The sequence below is a fragment of the Carassius carassius genome, chromosome 22, assembly GCF_963082965.1.
Source record: "Carassius carassius chromosome 22, fCarCar2.1, whole genome shotgun sequence".
Lineage (NCBI taxonomy): Eukaryota > Metazoa > Chordata > Actinopteri > Cypriniformes > Cyprinidae > Carassius > Carassius carassius.
Window position 1 is genome coordinate 11568014 of NC_081776.1, and position 25190 is coordinate 11593203.

General features: G+C 39.2%; 1 protein-coding gene across 6 annotated transcripts in view; it reads right to left on the reverse strand.

Annotated features, from left to right (window-relative positions):
- Positions 1-25190, reverse strand: part of LOC132098956 (ankyrin repeat and sterile alpha motif domain-containing protein 1B-like) — a 173137-nt gene that overhangs the window by 50582 nt on the left and 97365 nt on the right. For all 6 annotated transcript variants that reach the window (XM_059505281.1, XM_059505276.1, XM_059505275.1 and 3 more), the window contains 4 exons: positions 20179-20365; positions 5824-6467; positions 4977-5049; positions 282-388 (listed from right to left, as the gene is read on the reverse strand). In XM_059505281.1, the coding sequence (XP_059361264.1) occupies positions 282-388; positions 4977-5049; positions 5824-6467; positions 20179-20365 (1011 nt within the window). The remainder of the gene's footprint in view (positions 1-281; positions 389-4976; positions 5050-5823; positions 6468-20178; positions 20366-25190) is intronic.

The following is a 25190-nucleotide window of genomic DNA, read 5'->3' on the forward strand; positions in this document are numbered from 1 at the left end:
CAGGACACATACAGGCCAGGCAATACTGTAGATTCACATGTGAAACATCACAATATTCAAGTAAATATCATTGCTTGATTTAACAGGAGACCAGCGAATTAAGATACTGAGAACTCAAGCACAGGAGATCTCACAGCTCACCTGAGAACAAACAGAAAACAACAAACACTCAAGCACACACACCACCCACAACAAGCAACTGATGACTAATTAAAAAAAGACACGCTCAGAAAACTGGCTGTAGGGAAAGACAGAGATGGAAGTGTGAAGGAGACACTCACCATAAACTGAACGTTGTCGAAGCCGTTAGACAGCAGGTGGTTTTCGTACTGCACAAGACCGATGTTGTCCAGCCACTGTCCTACGGACTGGACGGGGCAGCGGGGGCCTATCAAGGGGTGCAGAGGGAGGCGTTTGAGAAGTGAGTAACCATCCACCCGGTAGCAGCGACAGTCCGGCTGCGAGAGCTGGCACTGCCACATCATGTTCCGTGCAAAGTGACTGTCAAACGAACCCGCCATGCACAACAAGCGACGGAGAGCGCAAGTGGAAACGGGAGAGATAGAAAGAGCGAGAAAAAGGAGGTGGAAAAGTGATTTCAACGAAAAGAAGAAAGTAGTGTTTAGAAAACAGTTGAAAAAGGGAGGTAAACAAAAAGACAGAGCAAATTAGAAGAGGGTCCTCTCTGGAGAGTGAGCGTTAGGGTCCGTGCTGGTAGAGAAATACGCCGGCTGTGGAAGTAGACATGCTGAGGGCTCCAGATTACATCCACAATAGAGGCGAGAGAGATGCACGATTACCAACCACCACTTCAGCCGCTGTGCTGCTCAACCTGTGTCTCAACGTGTGGAGAGTGCAGGCATGTGTGTGTGTGCCACGTTTGGGCGTGCGGGAGGGAGCGAGTGAGTGCCCTTTTTCGAAAGAGGATAGGAGTGACAGCGTGCAGCTTGCTTGGTAGAATTCTGTTTCTCCAGCACTCCCACACTCATTTGTATGCCTCTGCATCCTATGCCACTGTGCGCTCTCTCTCCCTCCCTCTCAGTCTCTCTTTCTCCCTCCCTTCTTTCCACTAGCTGTACCTCACATTGCCGATAATAGCCATCAGATCAACCCCAGCCTCGTTGTCTGAGTGCAAGAAGCTGCTGTTGCTCCCTCCCACATGTACACACACACACACACACACACACACTCTGTGGGCGTCTGTGAGCACTGGTGGAATGGCAACACAAATGGGCTTCTTCTGTGGACAGAAAAATGAGGGACCACTGCAGAGGAGAGGAGAGGAGACAAAAGAAGAAGTGAAAGTAGAGGAGGGGAAAGGAGAGTAAATTTGAAGATAAAAGAATAAGATGCGGGATGAAAGGTGACAATAGAGGTGGTGAGGAGAAGAATAAAGAGAGAGGAGGAGAAAGGAGAGGTAAAGTGGAGGCGGTGATGATACAGTGAGGTATCAAGAGGAAGGGATGAAAGTAGTGAAAACATGCAAGAGGTGAGAGGAGATGTGCAAGAACAGGAGAGGAGGTTGGAGAAGGGGAGAGATGAAAGGACAGAAGGTGAAATGAGAGGGGCAAGAGGAGAGGACAGGAAAAGTAAGAGATGAAGCAAAAGGAAAGGAGGGAAGAGGAGAGAATGGGGGGTGTTCGAGGAGAGGCTAAAAGTGGAAGGGACAAGAAAAGAGATGAAATAAGCAGAAAAAATGACAGGAGAGGAGGCGAGGAAAGAAAAGAGGAGAGGCTACAGGCAGTGTTGGGGAAAGTTACTTTCAAAAGTAACGATTTACAACATTGCGTTACCTCCTAAAAAAGTAACTAATTACGTTACTTAGTTGCTTTTTATTAAAAGTAATGCGTTATGTTACTTTTGCGTAACTTTTTAAATCTGGGCTGGGCTTGCCTGTTTGCTTTTAATATAAAAAGTTATATTTTTGGCAAATGTAAAAGCCATTTTGCGCCAAAAGCCTCAGGCTGAAGGAAATGTAAATTCATGTCTATACAGTAGAACACAGAAAAAGAAAGTTCAACACTCTTCAGCAATAAAAAAGAAGAACAAATGTTAGTTTATCATGTGTAATATTTGTTTATTAGTATATAATAGTTCTAATAATAGTTCTATTCTTAAAAAAAATCTAAGTACCTTTCTAATCTTTTTATATTCTATTTTCTTTTCATTAATTATGCAATTGTATGTGTGTGTGTGTATGTGTAAAGACCTCTAACACTAGCTTGCTCTATTCTTTTTTTATTCTATCTGTTTTCTTTATATTATTTAAAATTCATGCTAGGTGTACTGTGTTAACCTAACTGAGACTTGTTATAGCACTTATATCATTGCTCTTTTTGTTGTTTTAGATTGCTTCCACCGTCCTCATCTGTAAGTCGCTTTGGATAAAAGCGTCTGCTAAATGAATAAATGTAAATGTAATGTAAATGTAGTATGGATGAATTGGATCATCGAAGGTCAGCACAGCAAATTGGTTAAAAAAAAATGGGATGGATATTTGTATTATTTAACATATATAATTATTGCAGCTTTGAGTCATATTCCGAGTTGTTTTTAACTGTTTTTATTAATTTTGAGGAAAACTAAATCAGATTTTTTTTGTGAGTGAGATTAATAATGCATGTTCTCATTTATTCTAGAACCAAAGAAACATCTTACTCCTGATTTCTCTCAACATGGGGACAGGAGAGCTTTCTATCAATAAATGGGGGAAAAAAGTAACTGGCATTACTTATTTGAAAAGTAACTCAGATATTTTACTTTAAATTAAAAAGTAATGCGTTACTTTACTAGTTACTTGAAATAAGTAACCTGATTACGTAACTCACGTTACTTGTAATGCGTTACCCCCAACACTGGCTACAGGAGAGGGGACAGGATGTGATGGAAGAGGCGAAAAGAAAGGAACTGAGAGGAGAGGCAAAAAGTGATGAGAGAATTACTGGAGAGGAGGCGACAGCAGAAGAGAGGCGAGAAAAGAGAGGACAGGAGGTGAGAGGAGAGGAGAGGCAAAAGAGAATGGGATTTAGAAAAGATGAGAACAGAGAGGAGAGGAGAAGACAAGTTGACAAGAAGATGAGAGGAGAGGAGGCAAGAAGTGAGGCAACAGGATATGAGAGCAAAAAGAAAGAGAAAGAGAAGAGGACAGAAGAGGCAAAAGAGAGGAATGGATATGAGAAGCGGTGAAAGGAAAGAATGACAGGAGAGGAGAGGCAAAAAAGGGGAGAAAAGGCAGGAGACGAGACAAAAGCAAAGTTGGCAAAAGTAGAGTAGGAGAAAAGAAAGCATTAGAAGAGGTAACAAGAGATCAAAGGAGAGTAGAGGAGGCAAGAGGATAGGCAAAAAGAGAGGAGGAGAGAGGACAGAAGGTGAAAGGAGAAGCAAAAGAGAGGGGGGACAGCAGAAGAGAGAATGACGAGAGAAAACAGGAGCAGAGGCAAAAGGAGAGGCGAAGAGAATGGGAAGAGGCAACAGGAAACAAAATGAGACTCAACAAAAAAGAGGAGAAAGGAAAGAAGGAGAGAAAAGGGTGTGGGAGAGACAAGAGAAGAGGCAAAGGGAGAGGGGAGAGGAAGTGAGAGAATAGGGAAAAGGACATGATTAGGGCTGCACAATTAATCGAATGCGATTAATTGCGAATGTTATGAGCATTTAGTCAGTAAAGCCGGTTCTGTGATTAGCAGTACATCTCCATCACCTGCTTTCAGGTGGAGCAGCATTTACTACACAGAGTCATAGTTCTCTGACAAGCTACTGTATGCAAAATTGCGTTCATGATCGCAGACGATATAATTGTAGGATTATGAAATCGACGAAATCGTTCTCGATTATGACAGCTGTTTACACATCTTCTCAGTGAACTACGGCTCTGTGCAGTAAATGCTGCTCCATCTGAGAGCACGTGAAAATACCACATTTAATAACGTTTTAACTCCAAATTCACTTTATAACGTCAGTCGAGTGTTTAAAACTAATCCTTCTATGAGATGATGTCGCTTCTTAAACAGAATAATTAAGGCACACAATATTTCATTGTATTCTAAGCAGTGATAAAGGCCATGTTGATTAAAATTTCATTATAGATTTACTTTATTATGATGAAAATTATAATAAGAAGAACTCAGATAAACCATATATTGCAGTAGTCGTGTGTTTATTAGTCACATTGAATCAATGAAAGCAGTTAAATCTTCTGTTTATTCAGCTTTCTAGACTTCTTCTTCGGGGGCATATTTCGATTTTCAGCACGAGAGCGCCCTGTGGTCTTTGGACAGAGATTTAATGATGATCACAGAACTGTGCTTCACTGAAAGATACGCATTACAATCGCAGCTTCAGCCTAATCACCATTTATTGTCTTTTCAATTTAATTTTGATTAATTGTGCAGCTCTAGACGAGATGAGAGACAAGAGAATGAGAGGAGGCAAAAGGAGAAAAGATAAGAGCCAAAAAGGGAGAAGAGAGGATAGGAGATGAGCGGAGAAGGGAGGAGGTAAAGGGACAGGCAACTAGAGACAATGTTAATGTCCTCATTATTAATTCTAGCATTTGATTCTCACTATTTTCACAATTTATTATTGCTGTCAGGATCTTAGTACACTGATCTCCAGTCAATGAGATGTTCCTTTCCCTACCACTGCAAACAACAAAACTGTCCCAAGATCAGTACTTGGAGATCTAAACTGTCCATCCACTTCCTGTCACCCTGCTTTCATCATGACTACAGGAAGAGCACAGTGACAAGAGGAGAGCTCACGATAGCCATGGTTACATCTCAAAAAGCTCTCGGTCTATGAGTGGGTCTTTGACACTACTGAAGAAAGCCCTCCTGTCTCACTGCACTGCTCACTTCACAGCCGTTAGTTAACATTCATATCATGCCATAAGCTCCCTGTAGTTATGGATCTATGTTAAATGTAGTGGGATGACTGACTATATGCAGCAGCAACACACACACACACAGAGACACACAAACCTGAGTGATCCTCCGTAACCCCCTCCAACTCTGTGCCAATTCCAGCACCTATGGAGCTCATAATCTTGTCAATCTGTGGAGAGGAAAGAGAGAGAGAGAGAGAGAGAGAGAGAGAGAGATATTGTGTTTGCATTACAAAAGGCCCTCATCTCTATTTTTATGTCCTTATTATATGGCATTTCCCACAGACTTCTCCCTCGTTACTCTTTTCCCACAAAGTCCACTTTCAGTTTTTCTTAAATATCAGTAACTGTGCCCAAAACCCCTTAATTGTTTGCTAAAAGCTGGGACAGGAATGGGAATTTTAGGAGGGCAATTTATCACAATCAGGTTATGGTTTAATAAGGGATTAATTGTCTTGAAAATAAATCGCTAAATACTTTTTTCTTTTTGCAAACAATAGCTTCTTATTTCTTATTTTAATCATGACATAGACATGTTTTTAATTTATCAGTTCACTCCACAATTAGGAAGTCATTATTCAAAGGCACTTCCTCCATTAATTGACTGATTGCTTGACTTTATAAATGCTACATTACCCTGGATAAAAGCTGCCTTAGTGAAAAACAGATCACTGTCAGTGCAAAACAGAAGAGAAAATCGTGTCCCGGGCATATCATTACGCATATTTAATTTATTAAAGAAACACATTCAAAATCACTTAGCTGCCATGAAACATTGTTGAATAATTTAGGCTTTCTGGCAAAAGGGAATGATTTTGCATCACACATCAAAAACATACACCGAAAGAAAACCTTTCAATCCAGTCAGCTTGGTCACTTCATGTTAAGTGAATTAATTAAGTGGAAATGATTCTGCAATTAGCTGGTAATTAAAACGTTATTACCTCTTCCCACTCTGCCGTAAAGGAAGGGGTTCTCTCTAGTCTGTTGGGGCTGCTTTTACTGGGGCTGTTCTTCCCCCTGGAACTCCACTGCTCCTCCTCGATGGGAGACACAGCCACCAGGTTCGAGTCTGATTTGGAGAAATTTCTGGACAACTGAAGGTCCAAAACGTTTTTGGGCATGGACCTCATCCTCCCGAGAGTGCAAGCTCTTTCCTCGTAGCCGGAACTGCTGCTTGCTGGGCTGGAGCCGCCCTTGCTTTTGCTCCGGAACTCCCTGTTCCTCACATGCACCCCAGTGGTCTTGTCACCCAATTCGGTGAGCGTAAATGGGCCCTGGTTGACCTGGGTGTGAAAAATCGTCCTGTAGACTATCTGCGGTTTGGCTTCTTTCTGGGTTTTTAGGGCAGACGCCTCGCTGCCTGTGCGAGGGAATGGGGGCGAGTACTCGGGTGCTCTGAGAAAATTCCCGTGCCGGAGCGGAGGCTCAGGAACGCTGAACTTCCGCACTTTGCTGTAGAGCTGGTAAGGGTTGTCAGGGGATTCGCAGGCAGGAGACGAGCCGTGAAGGAGGCCAGCGAACTGCTCGGGAACGTGGCTATTTCTTCTGTCGTCTTGCTCTATGCACTCCTTCTGGTGCCCTGCCTCTGCAAAGGGGGAAAAAAAATCTTAAGGCTTAAGATTCTTAAGGCTTCATACTTTCTCTCTCACGTTCTTTCTTTCCTTTCACATAAAAACATAGAACAGACATGAATAACAGTATAAAATCATCTCAAATAGTCTCTTTGACTCCCTGGACAGTATCCCCCTTTACACAAAAAAATATACAAATGTGTCCTCGCTCTTAACTCCAGACACTGGATTTCTTGAAGTAGTGTTTTTTTTATACATTTATGTATACTGTACGTCATTCTGTATTGAGACAAGCACCAAATGAATGTCTGAGGCTGGGGGCAGGCCAATCAGTTCACTGGGGTGAGAGAGCCCCCTTTCTTGTCCTCCTCTTGTGTAAAGAGAACTGTCTCTTGCACTGACCCATGTAAAGAAGCCCTAGACCATTTCAATAGAGAGTTCTTAAAAGCATCTGTCCTCAGGCAGAGTGTTATTTGTCTGAGTGATAGCACAATCATCCTTATGTTGCACGACTTGAGGCATAATTTATGTCTGTAGCACAAAATACTCAAGACATGTAATGCACCTAAATTCAACACACCGGCTGTGTGAAAACCCTAACCTTTATTAAGTATGAGATATAGTAAAATGTCATGCTAATTAGCACACTTTTACCACATTTTCTGAGCTGATTGTGGCATTTCCATTTTTAATAATTCGATTTACAAAATGTAGTATTATTTATTTAATTGATATTCAAAAGTGTTCGGGGAAGGGTAGAATTACATGAACGGCAAGATGCTTCTTCTGCAGACGAAAATTACACAGGTCTAACCATAGCTGTAATAATAATAATAAATGCAAGTAAAATTTGGTCAGATAAACAGACTTTTAGTGTCTTCAACTAAAGAACTGCATGTACACACACACACACACACACACACACACACACACACACACGTTGGTACACCCAGCTTTGATCCTTTCCAAACAGTCACACGAGTTGCCTTTTATCTCTGTGCACATAACACAGAATAATTAACTGAACAGGTCGCTCTGCTACAGGCCAAAATAACCACCGGAATTGAGGAATCTGAAAGGAACACAGAGAAAGCTGCTATTTTTATTCTGCAACAAAAAAAGCGTTGATCTTGCATAAAGTTCACAGCACAAACGAACAAGACTAAATGGAGAACGAGCTAATTCAGCTTTGATGAATAACTAAAACAGCTCTCAAAAAGTACTTCTAGTCTCATCTCAACTCCACACATCCTCAGAACAGGCTCTGAATTGGGGTTTTAAACCTCATTAAAGCATGCGCCTGTAAAGCAACATACTCATGGCATATAGTATAATATAAATCACAGCACCACGTTCACATGTATTACATCGCCTCTCATATCTGGTATATCAAGTGAAAAGGCAGCGTCCCGTCTGATAAATACGGGTGTGGACGGCGGAAGACATGCAATGCTATAAAAGGTTTTTGATGTGTACTCTGGAATGGACTCCAGGAGTCAGATTTAGTAAATGCAGAAAAACAGGATATCAGTATCTATAACACTCAGAGGGAGACATCAGAGCTCAATGCTCCCCCATAACGTTCTTTCCAAGCGTTGGTGCCGTGTTCCAGGTAACCGATAAAGATCAAATTACACTCCTGCAGGCTGAGGGAGCGCAGAACAGGTTGAGACAACAAGATATCTCACACACAAACAATATGAGTTTAAAAAGAGAGTTCACCCAAAAAAAATAATTCACTCACCTTCATGTTTTCTAAACTTTTATGGTCACTTTCATGATGACGTCTGAAAGCAACAAGTCCCATAATAGCATAGAAAAGAGTGACTAGTCCATTTGAAAAATATCTTCTTTTATGTCCCATGGAAGAAAGAATGTCTTTGGAGCGACATGAGGGTGAGGAAATGCAGACTGAAACAATCCTTTAAAACAAAGTCCCAGATTCGCTTATGACCTTGAAGAGAGAGGATAATGTTGTACAAAAAGGCCCGTGTCAGTTATGATCATCTAGAGCAAAAGGATCGTACGTTAAACGCCATGACGAGTTCATTCACTGAGAGAGAGAGGCACGGACAGCATGAGCTATCACAACAGTAGTAAAGGTCACAGCCATCTCAGACAAAACAGCGGTTGGCATACAAAACACAGAGAGGCCTTGACCGTCAACTGCAAGAAGCCAAATACAAACACGCTGCAGGAAAAACTCACACTAAGAAGGATCAAAAGAAAAAACAAGGTATGTTGATTCTATCGGTCTATCTACAGACATTGAAAACTTCCATGTGCACTCTTAACCACATAATAAAGATGCAAATCAGCCCGCCAAAACAACAATTTGATGCTAACAGTATCATAATACTAATACTGAAATGTAAATAGTTTAAAAGCAGACAGTGTTTGATTCATTTAACATCAAATTTAAATAAAAAAACAACGGCCTAAATAAAAACATACAGTAAAGTTAAAGAAAAAATGAGTGGGTTCACCAGACTCGCAGCAAGGCAGAAGTGGATAACTATCTGCAGTATAGAAACCACTCAGCACACCTACACAGCCATAATGGAAAGTTCGCTTCAGTTTCTGGGAAACAGATCAAATAAAATGCACAGTTTATGGGTAATATGAAGGCATGAGTGCTCCGAGATCTTTGCCATCACTGAGAGAGATGTGTCAAAAAACTACGAGAGATATCAGGGGAAAGAGATCGTTTTGTGTGTGTGGGTTTTACCGTTTTCTGAGAAAAGGATTTTAACAAAAATAAAGAAATAAAGAAAATAAAAACTAGTTTATCTATATAGTAGTCACAACAGTAGTAAGTCGTAGTAGTCACAACAGGTGAAGTCGTGGCCTAGTGGTTAGAGGTTGTGGGTTTGAGTCTCGGGCCGGCAATACCACAACTGAGGTGCCCTTAAGCAAGGCTCCGAACCCACAACTGCTCCCCGGGCAGCGCAACATAAATGGCTGCTCACTGCTCTGGATGTGTGTTCATGGTTGTTGTGTGTTCAAGGCTGTGTGTGTGCACTTTGGATTGAAGTATATTATATAATTAAATGAACTGATAAGTGAGCAAATGAACTAGACAATGAAATATAATTTATTTGTTAGTGTCTCCCCCTTTATTACCTTCTAATATCTGTTGCTTTTTCAATGTTCCTCTTAGGGGTGGGCGCTATACAGGTATTAAATGGATTTTCCTATACCCTGGATACCATTCTGTATTCATGAATTAGAATTTAGCATTTGGTTTTGTTCAATTTGGTACACTTGACGTGTTAAATTTGAACACAAATGATGATAAAGAGTCTAGCATGAACGTTTTTGTCCTCTCTGTGCAATGCCGTACTACACAGGCATTAGTAATCAAATACACAGAGCATCGTAACAGAGCAAATTAATAGAGAACAAATGGTCTACTCTAGTGGTTCCCAAATTGAGGGATAGTGTATAGTCAGCACATTATTTTGCAAAATAAACCTCTGCAGGTTTATAAAGACTAAACTGCGTAATTTTCCCACTTATCATGCGGCCACTTGCCTGGTAAGTAAATAATTGAGCATTTGAACATTTCAAGACGCGAGCGGAGTGATTTGATAAAAGCAAATAGAACCAAGTGATGTTCTCTGGTCTGGATGTGGCACGGCGTGGCAGATCTATATCTGCAACAGGTGACATCCTGTAATCATGGAAACAGCACAGTGGCTTCCTAAAATCATGGGCTCAAAGCTCTTGGCCTTCAGAACGGAGAGAGGAAACAGAGAAAGAAAGACCACAGACAGACAGAAAGCAAGCGATCTACTGCAGATTGACTGTGGTGCCATCTGAACTGACCCACAGGCCAAAGAATCAGAGAGATCTCAGCAGAAGTGCTCAAGTCTTATCTGAGCACAGCAGAGAGTGCATCAAAAGCTCACGCAGGGTACAAAAGGCTGATCCGGGGTCAGTGGGAGGAAATCTATCCCTCAGCACAGCATCTGAACTCTTCCCACGTAATTAGATCGCTTGCAGGGTTACTTCTCGTGATTTATAAAGACACATATATGAAAAATTCAAGCTTTGAGGTGAAAAGAGTGGGACAGAGTTCATGCCCTGATAAAAACAAATCCATCCTGTTCAATTTGATGTACTGACAACAAAATGAGCACAGAACAGGTGCAAAAAGCAACTTCTCAGGTTTAAAAATATTTTTGCATAAAGAGTGAACATTATGTAACCATTGTAGTATCAGTGCTTTATATAGTATACAAAGCTTTAATCATAAAACTACTATAATCATTTAAATATCATATATGACTAAATGACTAAATCTTACTTGCCACTTGTCATATTGAAACCAAAGTAAATGAGGACTGAATTTTGATTTCAGATGAATAGACCGCTGGGGTGTAAGAGCAGCATTCAGGGGTATTTTCAAGATTATTGGCTTATGCTGCTGTATTTCTGACTCAGTGGTGCGAAGAGCTTCTCCAGAACATGCAGTAAACAGCAGGGAAGAGAACATCAGCCAGAGTGAGTCATATAACAGGAGCTGCAGTGCATGCTGGGCCCACAGCAAAGAGCGAATCTGAAGCCCAACAGGAGTTAAATTAAAAAGAGTGGATATTCTTAAAGTTTTGAATCTCCCCTCCCTCCATTAAACAATTCCATGGAGAAACATCGGCTATGGTTAAAAATATCACATGCTGCAATAAAGCTACAGCACCTACCTCTTTCTTCAAAACCTCTATCGCACTCGTTCTTACCTTAGCAGGACAGCCAGCAGGACTTTCCAGGAGAAGGATCTTGTGAGGAATGAGGCTCCCACCTCTGAGGTCACACTCGCACACATTCGTTTACATGTAGTTTTTCATTCTCAAAGATCTGATAGGGCCACTGTTGCACCACACAACATTCCAGTGATGTGTTTATGTGCATGCACTCACACTTGCTCATCTGTGCATATACTGTCATGTCTTGTCATGTCACAGCTTTGGAGAGAAACCGAAAGATAAGCATTCTGCACGTACTGTATGTATTTGTGAGCTGACATACAGTATGTGAACCTGTGGCTCACTGTGTGTTGAAGTTATCTGTCTATTTAGATTAGTCTGAAATTCAAAATCAGGGTGGGGTTGTAGACGCAGAAGGAAGTAATGGTGGAGAACAGTTGAAAAAGAGCTGGATGGGCTGAGCTGCTCACACAAACACAATCACACACTCTGAGCTGATGGCTGTCTTTTCCAGTGGATTAAAGGCCACATGTTTAATCGCTTGTTAACAAATGTTTACTGCGCCGTATTGAACTGCACCCATTTCCTGCCAAAAATAGGGCCAGAGATCCTGCCAGACCTACAGCAGCTCGCAGAGAGAGGAAAAGAAAAATTTTTCTATACCAGTGCTTTTTACATGAAATTCAGCTTTGCCATCACAGGAATAAATTACTGTACATTTTAAAATATATTCAAATATATTTTAGCAAAAGATTATTCCATTATCATTTATTTATAGCACAATTGTTTATACACTTATTTATTTGCCAATTTGTAAATCTCCTGTAAATTTTTTTTTTTTTTTTGTCTGTGTGTTGTTGTCTCTGTTTACTGGAAGCTTATGTCACTAAAACAAATTCCTTGTATGCGCAAGCATACTTGGCAATAAAGCTCTTTCTGATTCTGATTCTGATTCAAAATGAAAAATAAATAAATAAATAAAAAATTAACGTGATCAGACTTGTGATTTTAACCTGGCAGATCATGAAAAGTAGAGATCGACCGATAGTGGATTTTGCAGATATCAAAATAGCTAGGTTGGACCACACTGGCCAATACTGATTAATTAACCTATATTTTTTAGAATGGATACTGAACAAAAACTAAAATAGTGCTTTATTTAAAAAAAGAAAAACACACACAGTACTGAATCGTAGTAATAATAAAAGTAATAATAATAGTGATAGTAAATGTTGAAATTACCAAGAAATCCATTTTTATTTAATCCTTTTTATTTTTTTCTAATTCCATTATTTCCGTTAGAATTTTTCTGGATTCAGTTTTTGTTTTCAGTTAAAAATTTTCTCCACTCCATTTTAATAGTTAAAGTTTATTAATTAAAAAGCAAGTCTAATTAATTAAAACCATGAAACTTATAAATTTTTACAATCAATTCAATAAATATTTTTATGTTTTTACATAATTACGTAATTATGTTTAGGGCCCTATGAAGTGTTTTATTTTTTCTCACCATATTTTTTACTGTTATCAAATTTTGTGTTTTAGCATGTTTAATTATTTGAATCCATAAAACAATTTTTTTTTCTTAAAGAAGCCTTATGATTTGTGTTGTGAATTAAAACATTTTTAAGTTTTGGTTACCAAATGAAGGCAAGAAACATTAATTTAATTTATGTTTTAATTATTGAAAATTAAAGGTACAATTTGTAAGATATTTGCAGTAAAATATCCAAAAACCACTAGGCTAGTGTTATATATTTTGTCCAGCTGATTACTAACAATCTCTAATGTTTTCAACTTCTTGTAAATCATGAGAAAATTCCCATTCTAAACAGTGACACGGGGGCAGTGCAGTCGCCTGTCAATGACGTTAGTTACCCATTGTTACCGCCTTTACTGACGTAGAAACCACATGACAACAGTGTCGTGGACAATTGCGGAAGTAGCTTCGCGACAAACTTCAACTAGAAAGAGATTCCGATCTTGCTTGTGTTTTACTCGACAGGTGAGTTGTTTTGATTCATATCTTTACAGAAAATGTATGCTATTATAACGATCAACAAGATTAGTATTATGGGTAATACATGCCAAATGCAGGGCATCGCGTCTCTAGACCCGCGCGAGGATGCGTCTGATCCATAGTCTGATCGCGTCTTTGCATTGACTTTGTATGTAATCTACTCGCGCAAATCTTTGAACTTGCGTTAAATCCATGATTTATCTTTCTGTCTGATTGATGGCCGTCAGCGGTTGGGTAGAAGACAACAAATCCCATCATTCCACCCTCCTCCTTAGCATCATCAAACCACGCGATTGTTGTTGTTTTTGTAGTGCGCCCTCTAGTGGCAGGTCCTACAACCTGTACCTTTAAGCAAACTTTTTTGGGCAAACAAAGGGAATTTCCTATGTAAATTCCTATTCAAATTCAAAATGAAAATGAAAAATAAAAAATAGACTGGACTTTTATTTTGACGGGTTGCCAAGGATACCTTTACAGCTCTGTGTATGTGATATGAGGCTGGTTTAACTCAAATCAAACGAGTCATGCAGAACATGCTGGATTCATATTTAAATCGACACTTGCGGCTTAATATTAACAGATACTAGTCCATGTGTAATGTGTAATGACCTACTTTTGATTAATTCATTCAAAATTTGACAGATTACATGATATTCCTCGTTAAACTGTGAATTCTGTTTCTATGACTGGATTTCGCGATTCCGTCCGCATTTTCCACCAGCACAATGTATACTCTCACACTTTAACTGCTTCCATCCTTGAACACTTAATAATTATCTAATCAAAATGAAAGAGCGCAAACAGCGCTGAGTCTAGGAGAACTCACCATTATCACACACACTCCAGAGGCGTCACGTTAAACTTACGCAGTGGTCTTAAAGTTTATTTATTCTCCAAACGGACACAAGTTTACTTCAAGAGTGAAAAATGAGGCATAGATAAGTTTGAAGTTCAGTGTTTAAAAAAAACGGAGCAAATGGAAAGAGCGATCTACTATTATAGCTCTATAAATGAGACATACAGACTTTATTAGAGCTACAGAAAACAAACGTTTGATGAAAACAACGATTTGGGGCGAATATATTGTAATTTCATGGAAAACTATGTGAATGGCTCTCTGTGGCATTGCAGGATTCTCTGTCAGCTGCATTTAAATCCGGGTCTAAAGGTTTCAGCATGCAGCATCACGTGTCTAAACAAATAGCTGAACAAAAATGCTGTCAGTGATTTCAACCACTAGAGGCCGCTCTCGCACTGTATAATGAAAACAGACCCTTCTCAGCCAATGGACGCAACCCGGAAAACTATCGGCATGGATTTTTGCCGATAACCGATTGTTCCCGCAATCAACTATCAGTGCAGATTAATCGTAAAACTGATATATCGGTCGACCTCTAATGGAAAGGGTAAAACTTTCCATAGACTTACGTTGAAGGAGGGACGTAAGCCATATAGAGAACAGAATATCACAGAGCAGGTGGGCTCTTTTCATTTGGGACAGTGAGTAATGGCCTAGCAACCGAATAGCATTGTACTAAAAACCACCAAAAACACAATAGCATTATGAAAAGTCATAACATTTCTTTCCTCAGCGTACTGAAGTGTACTTACAATTTGAGGTTTATTCATATCACAAACACAAGTATGAGCGAAAGTAACAGTGATTCATGCTTTATCAAACATCTCAGCTAAATATTTAGCATAAAATTCCAATAGCCCAAACAAAAAAAATTGTTGTGACATTAACATAAATTAGCACAAAAAATGAACTTGTGTAGCCTAGAGACAGTCATAAAGCCAGGCGTGTATGAGCGTGTGAGCGCTACATCAGCAGAGGTAAGTTAGGTTATGTTTGCAGGCAAGGGTTGAGCATCACGTCTGCTACAGTCTTGTTTCATTTTCTGTGGTGTTCATCTTTGACTCACTCTCGAAGATATTAAAAGCCACAGAACAATATCAGACCTGTCAATCACAGAACATTTTAAAGGGCCTGCTGTCTGATGTCTACATGCACATGCATTCAAATCAGTCCAGTCTAAGTCTATGAGTCTGTCAGTCTCTCAGTTCTCATGGGCACAATATACTATTCAATATACCCTTTCTTATATGGAATTGCCATATATCTCCCCTATATGCCCACAGGAATCATAAACAATTATGAAATATTGAATTCACTGTAGCTTTCCATTTGTCTCAAACTGCACTGCACATCTCCACGGCAACCAGCATCGACAAGTGCTGTGGGGTCTGCATGCTGTCAGAAGAGTGATGTTCAATTTGTTACATTGGAAACCAGAACTGTTCAGAAGATATATATGTGTGTGTGTGTGTGTGTGTGTGTGTGTGTGTGTGTGTGTGTGTGTGTGTGTGTGTGTGTGTGTGTGTGTGTGTGTGTGTGTGTTCGTGCTCATACAGTTGTAACTGCACATACTTTCGTTTATGGATGGACAATAAAAACATGATTTTTTATCTAACCATTCAACACACAGGACTCTGATCTCTGAATCCCTGTGGGTGGCTGAACTACAGGGAACACTCTCACACACACAGATCCTCTAATCAAACTCTCTTTAATGGAATGATGGTGTTTAATTATGCCACGGAGCCCCGTTAGCACACTGAGTCATAAAGATGAGTAGAGCGTGTAATAATAAATGCATGAGTGCATGGGCACACACCAAATCACTCCATTAATGCAGTGAACAGCATCAGGTCAGCTTATAGTTCTTGGATGTTTGAAGAACTCAACATTAGGCAGAAGAAGACAGCAAGACACTCAGGAGAGTCCACCCTTCAATTAAGAGTGACAATCAACTTATACAGGCAACATCTAGTCTTTTTGTAATGTACTATGCTATTTTTGTCATAAAGTAATAAACGTTTAGTGGGAAAATATCAACAGAGTGGGGACTAAAAGTTTGAGCTCACATTGAAACAGAGAAATGTACTGTGGACAAGGTTTAATGTTTTGGGTTCAAAATAATAAAACAAATACATTTTAAAAAGTTGACTAAATACAGAATATTTAAGATTCGACACTATTTATATCACCAATCAAATGTCCACAGTCCATTCACGTTTGAAAGTTTTGGGTTGGTAAAACTTTTTATGTTTTATGAGTCATTTATGAAGTCTTATGCTCTATCGAAAAATGTAAAACCGTGATATTGTGAAATATTGAATTAACTCTATATATTTTAATATGTTTTAGAATTACATTTATTTTGGTGATGGAAAAGCTGAGTTTTCAGCAGCAATTACTCCAGTCTCCAGTATCATATAAACCTTCAGAAATGAAGAAAAGATGTTGAACACATTTTTGCTGCTTAATATTTTCGTGGAATCTCTGGTACATTTTTTTCAGGATTGTTTGAAGAATATAAAATTTTAAATAACAGCATTTATTGGCCATTTTTTGTTAACAATGTAAAAGTCTTTACTGACACTACTGATTAGGTACGGTGGTGTAATTAAATGTGTAACCGTCAAATACATTCCGTAATATATACATAAGAGACCCTGCAATTCATGATTTTGTAGTTCAAAAATTGTAATGTAACTCAATTTCTTCTGCTAATAACTTTTATGATTGGAAATTCTTATAAAAAAATGTAAACATACATTTTGTAAAAAGCACACTCAGATTATTGAATTGCAAGTTTTGCCAACAGTTTAAGCATTTTTATTCTTTCTCCATTCAAGTAAATAAGAACAGTGCTTTCTTGTCTGGAGATAGCTGCTCAAGGGCGTTACCAAGATGCCCATAAACTGGACTGATGCTACCATTTAGTGAAGTCAGAATGGCCATATTTACTGGTTGAATGCACAAGAACGCCACCACAATTTTGTAATTGCCAGTGGGAAACCCAGTATTTTCTTTTAACCTTCTTTCTGAGTTGGTCATTTAAAGAATCATCATGGAAGCTACTGTAATTGTTACTGTATCATAAGTTTTAAATAATTTACTTTAGTAGTTTGTACTTATTCATTCAGTCCTTCCACAATCTGCAAATATAAACTAAAAAGAAAGCAGCAGTCTTAAAATTGCAAAATGCTTCAATTGTATTCCAATAAAACAAGAAATTATGATTTCCAAAGTTATAAATAGAAGCTTGTGGCGAAAATCAAATATTAAGCATGAACAACAAAGCAAATGAAATATTCTGATGAAATCGCTGCTTAACTTTTCAATTGAGTGGGGTTTAAGGATGTAGGTTATCATGCCTGGGACCAAAAAACAAACAACTTGACTCTATCTCAGAGCTGAAAGGCCTATATGCATCACAGTGCTGCAATCTAACTCATCTCTCTCCACAGCTACAAAACACCACATCAATAGCGTTTGCACCAAGCGCAGCTGGATAAAAATACACCACCTTTGGTAACCCAAAGCGATGAGAACTTGTCTTCTCCTCACTCTCATAATGCCTCTATCTCTCCATCTCTCTCGCACCTACTGTAGGGAAACGACAGAACTTCATTTCATCACCTAGGCACAGCATCAAAGGAACTACAATGCGCTCACTCAACTCTAGTTGCCAAGGCAACAATACAATGGACCTTATAAAGCTAATAAATAGATAGGAGGAGGAGGAAGATGAGAAAAAAAAGAAGATGGGGTGAACGAAAGCATGAAAATGTGAGATCTATTCCTGGAGCTGCAGAGAGAGGACTTCAATGCCTTTACTGTGATTTCGACTCTGATCTGCAGCTTCAATCAGAACAGCACTTCGAATTTATGTCTTTGGCCTCCTAGAGGAGATGCTAACATGCGATTACAGTGATGGCCCTTTTTTGTCTTCGTATGCCAGCAGAATTAAATTAAAGTACCATCAACCAAACGTACCGTGAGATCTCAATGCTGATAACCCAAAAATCTGCTTTTATTGCAGGGAATAAGGCAAAGCACCTCAGAACTTCATGCAACCAGATGAAACAAGCTCAAAAACCCCATGAAACGCCACCATTACAAAGTCCTGCAACGGTGGGACACAGGACACTTTTATTAGGGCAGACCGTCAGGGAGTCGGCATCAAAGAGAAGAGTAGAGGACCCCTCCATCTGAAAAGCCCCCTGTTAGACTGGAGAGTGACTGAGATGAAAAGGCCCTTTTCACAATGGAGACCCTGCAAAAAGAGATATAAACTCCCAAAAGGGTTTTGTTTGCTGCAGCGATATTTCCTTTGCTATCTATCACCGTTTGCCTTTCTTAAGAGATCGCTTGTCTTGTACAGAGGGAATGGTGGGTAATGTGGCCAGGGAGAGCCGTATGACTCACAGAGCAAATGAGGCTTTGGTTAAAGGGTTGCCAGGTCCTCCTGCCACACATGCACAGGCGGGGAGGATTTCAGGAGCGACACAGATGAAGGTAATGACACCCACTGGGATCTATACAAGTGACCGAGTTTAATAAATGGTAGAAAAGTTTGACAGCTTAGCCCGACAGCAAAATTCTAAATGAACTTTTTGACACTCCTGTTAATGGGGAGTGAATTTACCAGCCATAAATCTTTCTTACCAGCCATAAAAAGCACTATGCAAAACAATTAAAGAAAAGAAACAAATTCCTATCAGTCATAAAAAAAGTATGTGCTTAATTTAGTAAATTCTACAATATAATAAACATATATAATATACAATAAACTATCTATTGTTTATATTCCTGTAATAAATGAATTATTATTTAATACATTTTCCCTTGCATATACTGTATGACAAATAGTGCAAGTAATTGTGTCACTCACTGCAGAGATGAGTCAGTCTCCATCTTTGCGTGAAACTGTCGCAAAAACATCAAGACACATCATTACTTTGTTTCTCAAAATAATTTCTATAATGGGAGTAATTTCACATCTGGAGGAAAAATAAATCTTTAGTCATCTTACTAATGGAAAAAGTAAGACTCAAAACTCAAAAATAACTGTTTTATTTACTCACCAACTACTTTAACAAGTGGTGGGTGTTCATTTTGGATGCTGCCTGACTGAATGAGGAAGTAAAAAAAGGGTCAAAAAATGCACTTAACAGGTAAATATTGCAACATCCCCTACTGTAACCAACCGTATCTAAACTAAAAACAGCAAACTTGGCAAAAGTGAGCAAGCAGTAACTCTTATAATTAGATACTCTCTCCTTCCTCTCTACTTATCCCTATTTTCTCTGAACACATGCGTCAGGGGATCAGGATGCCAGACAAGCATGTGCAGCAGCATTAGTCGAAACCAACGGACTGTGAAGTACACCAGCGTCACCATGGCTACCCCACCTCAGTACCAGGAATGACATCGCCATGGAAACAGCATCGGCTGCCCACTCGGCCAGCAGTGCTGTAGGTGGATGCTGAGGAAATGACAGGCAGAAAGTGGCGGCCTTGGCAGCAAAACCACGCATGCCAAAACACTGATGTCTGCTGAGATGGTGCGCTTGCACTAGGCCTTTTGCAAAACATCCCTGCATTGCTCTCTGAGTGCAGTATTTTTACCAACAATTCAGACCAAGGACATTCCCACATGCTCTAATGCCCACTACCAGTTTCTTACAGTGGCACTTTAAAATACCGTACAAGCCATTAAAAGGTGGTTTGATGAGTAATTTAGTCACACTTTTACAGTAGTGTCGCTCAGAGCAGCAGGAATCACTCTGTTGTTGGCACAAGCACTCTGAGCCAATCAAGAGAGAGAGGCCTCCTGCTGAAATTAACATGTCTGAATAAAAGGCGTAGAGGGGGTCGGGTTTTTTTTATCTAGTGTGTGACCTCATTCGCTGTAATGCCTATAAAAAACAGCATCCCTGTGAACAGAAAGCAAATCTGTCCCAAAGCTCCCATTATTTGTCCACTCAGACACTAGACACTTTTACACCTCCATGTTCTTACTGCATGTCAGCAGTTTTCTCAAGTCGTGTCTTTTTTTATTTGTCGTAGGGGATTATATTTGAGAAATCTTGTCCTCTAGACCAGCAAGAGGGAATTAAATGCTAAAATAAAAAGGACAGTCATACCAGTGAGGCCGTAGTCTTCCACCGATCCGATGGAGCAGTTGGCGGGGCTGATGGGGGGGCTGGCGGGGGGGCTGGTGCTGAAGCTGGCGTAGCCGAGTGATGAACTGACCTCTGAAGGTTCACCGCTGTGGTTCTGGAGGGGTTTCTGGACGTCCTGGGAGGAGGACAATGAGGTCCGTTCCTTTGGCTATGACAGGAAAGAGTGTAATGTTAGCATCAGTCATTTAAAGAGGAGACTTTTATAAGCCTATTTTATATTAGCCAAGATAATATAGTCTCCTGCAACAGACCCTTAAGTAATTCTGTCTAAATTATAATATAGAATTTACCCTTCAATATAATTATTAGGGTTGCACAGATCATGATTTTTCATGGCCGATTCCGATACCGATTTTTTTACAAGCAAACTGGCCGATTCCGATACCGATTTCCGATTTTTTTTTCTTTAAGCAACAAACAAGAAAGAAGGAAAGTATGCATAAACAAGATGTTTATTTGCCATTTAATAGGCCAAACTGGCTTTTGGCTATTGAAAACAATAACCTTAACCATCTGAAATCAACGGTAGTAACTGCACAGTAAGTAGCCTACATTCAATACAAACATAGATGGTACAGACACCAGCATTAAGTTTTTGTTTTTGAATTGGGTTGAAACTACATAGAACTGGCCTTAAATGAACAGATTAACTGTAACCATGTGAAATTAAAGGCAACAACTGCATAGTTCTACAATCCAAACAACACAATCAACAAACATTCACTAAGATGTATCTTAATCAGCATTCAGTCTGTTTTAGTTTTTAAATTTGGTTTTAAATTAAAAGAAAGTATTTACCAGTGAGACTAAATAAATAATACTATATAAATTATTCCAAAATGTTAAAATGAAATAATGTTGGTGCGAATAAAACAAAAGATGCAAAGTGTTTCATTCGTCCCAAAAAATATAGATGTGAATCATTACTCTAAATTTTTTTTAATTGGATGAATGAAACAATTTTCTTCAGTGTGCTACAGCAGGTGATTTTTTAATCAAATTAAGTCTATGTAATTTTAAAGTAAAATAAAAATAATCATCCTATACAGAATGCAAGTTCTACTTTACAAAAAAATAAAATAAAATTCAGTTTTGTCACAGTTTAGTCCGTTTCATTTCTCATCCAACATGTGAGAAGTTTAGCTTGATCCCTTCACTGTCTCCGCTTGTGCAGGGACAGGTACAGTACGCTTGCACAACTTCAGTGAGCAGGAAAGGGGCTCTTATTTGTGCGCCAGTACACCAACGACTGTTCACTTCCTGCTATCTGAGCCTCAGACATGTAGCTCTGCACTTCCAGTGCCGAACGGCTGCCCGTGTCCTGCGTACAGATTTCGAGATGCTTCCAAACAAATGACATGATAGCGAATGATTACAATGTAGTCTGTGCACGCGGGCGCACTTCCGAAAAAATCTGCCCAAAAAAGACCAAAAACCGGCCGATTGCTGATTGCGTACTTTAAGCAAAAACTGGCCAGTTCCGATTCATGGCCGGTCAACCGGTGCATCCCTAATAATTATTGTTTTATTCATAACATTTTTTTATTTATTTATTTATTTTTATTTCTTTATTTTCCAAAAATGAATTTACATAAAATACTTCATTGTAACACCAACCCATGGTGCCCATGCAAAACTCACTGCAACATTGCATAAATGAGGTGGATTTGTTGTCAGGGTGTTGCTACACAGTGACTAAGGTGTTTTCTGTTTGGTTGTTAGCATTTTGCTGTGCACATGCTAGCTGTAGATAGATCAATAGAAGCTGCCTCCACTAACAATCTCAGCAGACATCCCGACAAGAATCAAATGCACTACACAATGGAGTTTGTCTGCAGGAGAGAAGGAAGTTTTGAAAAAGCCTGCAAGTATGAGGTGGAATGGACGTGCGATACATATTGCTCAGTGAGAGGGAGAGTCAGAGCGAGACAGGGAGAGAAAACAACAAAAAAAGATGACTATGTGCAGACTCAAGAACTTGTATAACCACAGGAAGCCTTACTTAAGCATCAGCTTCACTTCCTTTTGCATCACAGGTGTTCAAAATGCCAAATTAATGAATTTGCATGAGAAAAATGTCTCTGATTTAAGTGACTTAATTTCACACGCACTTGGCAGAAACCTGGCACTACTTGAAAACACAGATGAAAAAAAAAAATCTGAGAGAAATTGAAAAATGGTTTTGGAAAAAGAGCAAACAAGATTGAGGTAAAAAGAGGGTGAAAGCAGCTATAATTGTGGTCTATACTATATACAAACCAAAAGCTCTACAATGCATGCTTCATCCACACTTGAAAGGGTCATATAATGTGATTTCAATTTTTCCTTTCTCTTTGGAGTGTTACAAGCTCTTGGTACATGAAGAAGATCTGTAAAGATTAAAGACTAAAGTCGCATCCAAAGAGATATTCTTTATAAAAAGTTAAGACTCTGCCACGCCCCCCTAAAACGGCTCGTTTAAACACACCCCCACATGTCTAAGTCACTATGTGGAAAAAATGTTCACGCAAAGAAAGAAGGCGTGGTTTCAGTAACCGCAGTTAGTGTTGAAGCAGCCATGTCAGGGAGATGCTATGAGTATCTAGACAAAAGTAAAAACACTTTATTTGGCCTTCCGAAAGTAGATGCAAGAAGATCTTTAAGATGACCGTTTCATGAACCTAGGAGAGGAGGTAATTCTGACTTTGCTACGACAATCTGGCTCTTCTGAATCAGCTACTGTAAGTACGTTCAAATGTTCAAATGCAGAGTTCGGCAAATCACAATGCACTGGGTCAGTTGGCCAATCAGAGCAGACTGCGCTTGTCGAAAGGAGGGACTTTGTAGAAAATGATGCATTTGAGAGAGGCGGGGCATAGAGGATCTACAATAAACGTACAGTATTTGAAAATTAATGTGTTTTTTGAACATTAAAGCATGTCAACATATTCTCTTACTCCAAATACACAAAATAATGATCTTTAAAAAAGCATCATATGACCACTTTAAATCAAGTTTCCTTCTTCTGTTTATGTCTAATAAAGCACAATATGACAGCTGCTGCCTTCGGCCACATTATATTTCATCACCTCCTTGACAGCTGTTTCTATCACCTGTTCACAACACAATTCTCAGTCTAGCTTTTGATTTGTATTCTTCCTTTATTCTCACATGTGTGGTCAAATATTTGGATATGTGGAAGAAAAAGATATTTTGAGAGGACATGTCCTGTGTGTTAATATATAAAATGGATATAATATGCAAGTCCAAATTTCTTAACATCCTATTATACATAATTTCTTCTTTGATTATGTTTTATACAACCCGAATTCCGGAAAAGTTGGGACGTTTTTTAAATTTTAATAAAATGAAAACTAAAGGAATTTCAAATCACATGAGCCAATATTTTATTCACAATAGAACATAGATAACATAGCAAATGTTTAAACTGAGAAATTTTACACTTTTATCCACTTAATTAGCTCATTTAAAATTTAATGCCTGCTACAGGTCTCAAAAAAGTTGGCACGGGGGCAACAAATGGCTAAAAAAGCAAGCAGTTTTGAAAAGATTCAGCTGGGAGAACATCTAGCTTTGTCTTAGAGAAGCAGAGTCTCTCAGAAGTAAAGATGGGCAGAGGCTCTCCAATCTGTGAAAGACTGCGTAAAAAAATTGTGGAAAACTTTAAAAACAATGTTCCTCAACGTCAAATTGCAAAGGCTTTGCAAATCTCATAATCTACAGTGCATAACATCATCAAAAGATTCAGAGAAACTGGAGAAATCTCTGTGCGTAAGGGACAAGGCCGGAGACCTTTATTGGATGCCCGTGGTCTTCGGGCTCTCAGACGACACTGCATCACTCATCGGCATGATTGTGTCAATGACATTACTAAACGGGCCCAGGAATACTTTCAGAAACCACTGTCGGTAAACACAATCCGCCGTGCCATCAGCAGATGCCAACTAAAGCTCTATCATGCAAAACGGAAGCCATATGTGAACATGGTCCAGAAGCGCCGTCGTGTCCTGTGGGCCAAGGCTCATTTAAAATGGACTATTTCAAAGTGGAATAGTGTTTTATGGTCAGACGAGTCCAAATTTGACATTCTTGTTGGACATCACGGACGCCGTGTCCTCTGGGCTAAAGAGGAGGGAGACCTTCCAGCATGTTATCAGCGTTCAGTTCAAAAGCCAGCATCTCTGATGGTATGGGGGTGCATAAGTGCATACGGTATGGGCAGCTTGCATGTTTTGGAAGGCTCTGTGAATGCTGAAAGTTATATAAAGGTTTTAGAGCAACATATGCTTCCCTCCAAACAACGTCTATTTCAGGGAAGGCCTTGTTTATTTCAGCAGGACAATGCAAAACCACATACTGCAGCTATAACAACAGCATGGCTTCGTCGTAGAAGAGTCCGGGTGCTAACCTGGCCTGCCTGCAGTCCAGATCTTTCACCTATAGAGAACATTTGGCGCATCATTAAACGAAAAATACGTCAAAGACGACCACGAACTTTACAGCAGCTGGAAATCTATATAAGGCAAGAATGGGACCAAATTCCAACAGAAAAACTCCAGCAACTCATAGCCTCAATGCCCAGACGTCTTCAAACTGTTTTGAAAAGAAAAGGAGATGCTACACCATGGTAAACATGCCCTGTCCCAACTATTTTGAGACCTGTAGCAGAAATCAAAATTGAAATGAGCTCATTTTGTGCATAAAATTGTAAACTTTCTCAGTTTAAACATTTGCTATGTTATCTATGTTCTATTGTGAATAAAATATTGGCTCATGTGATTTGAAAGTCTTTTAGTTTTCATTTTATTAAAATTTAAAAAAACGTCCCAACTTTTCCGGAATTCGGGTTGTATTTGATTCTGCAATATATATATATATATATATATATATATATATATATATATATATATATTTATTTATATATATATATAAGTGGTGGGCCGTTATCAGTGTTAACATGCTGCGTTAACGGG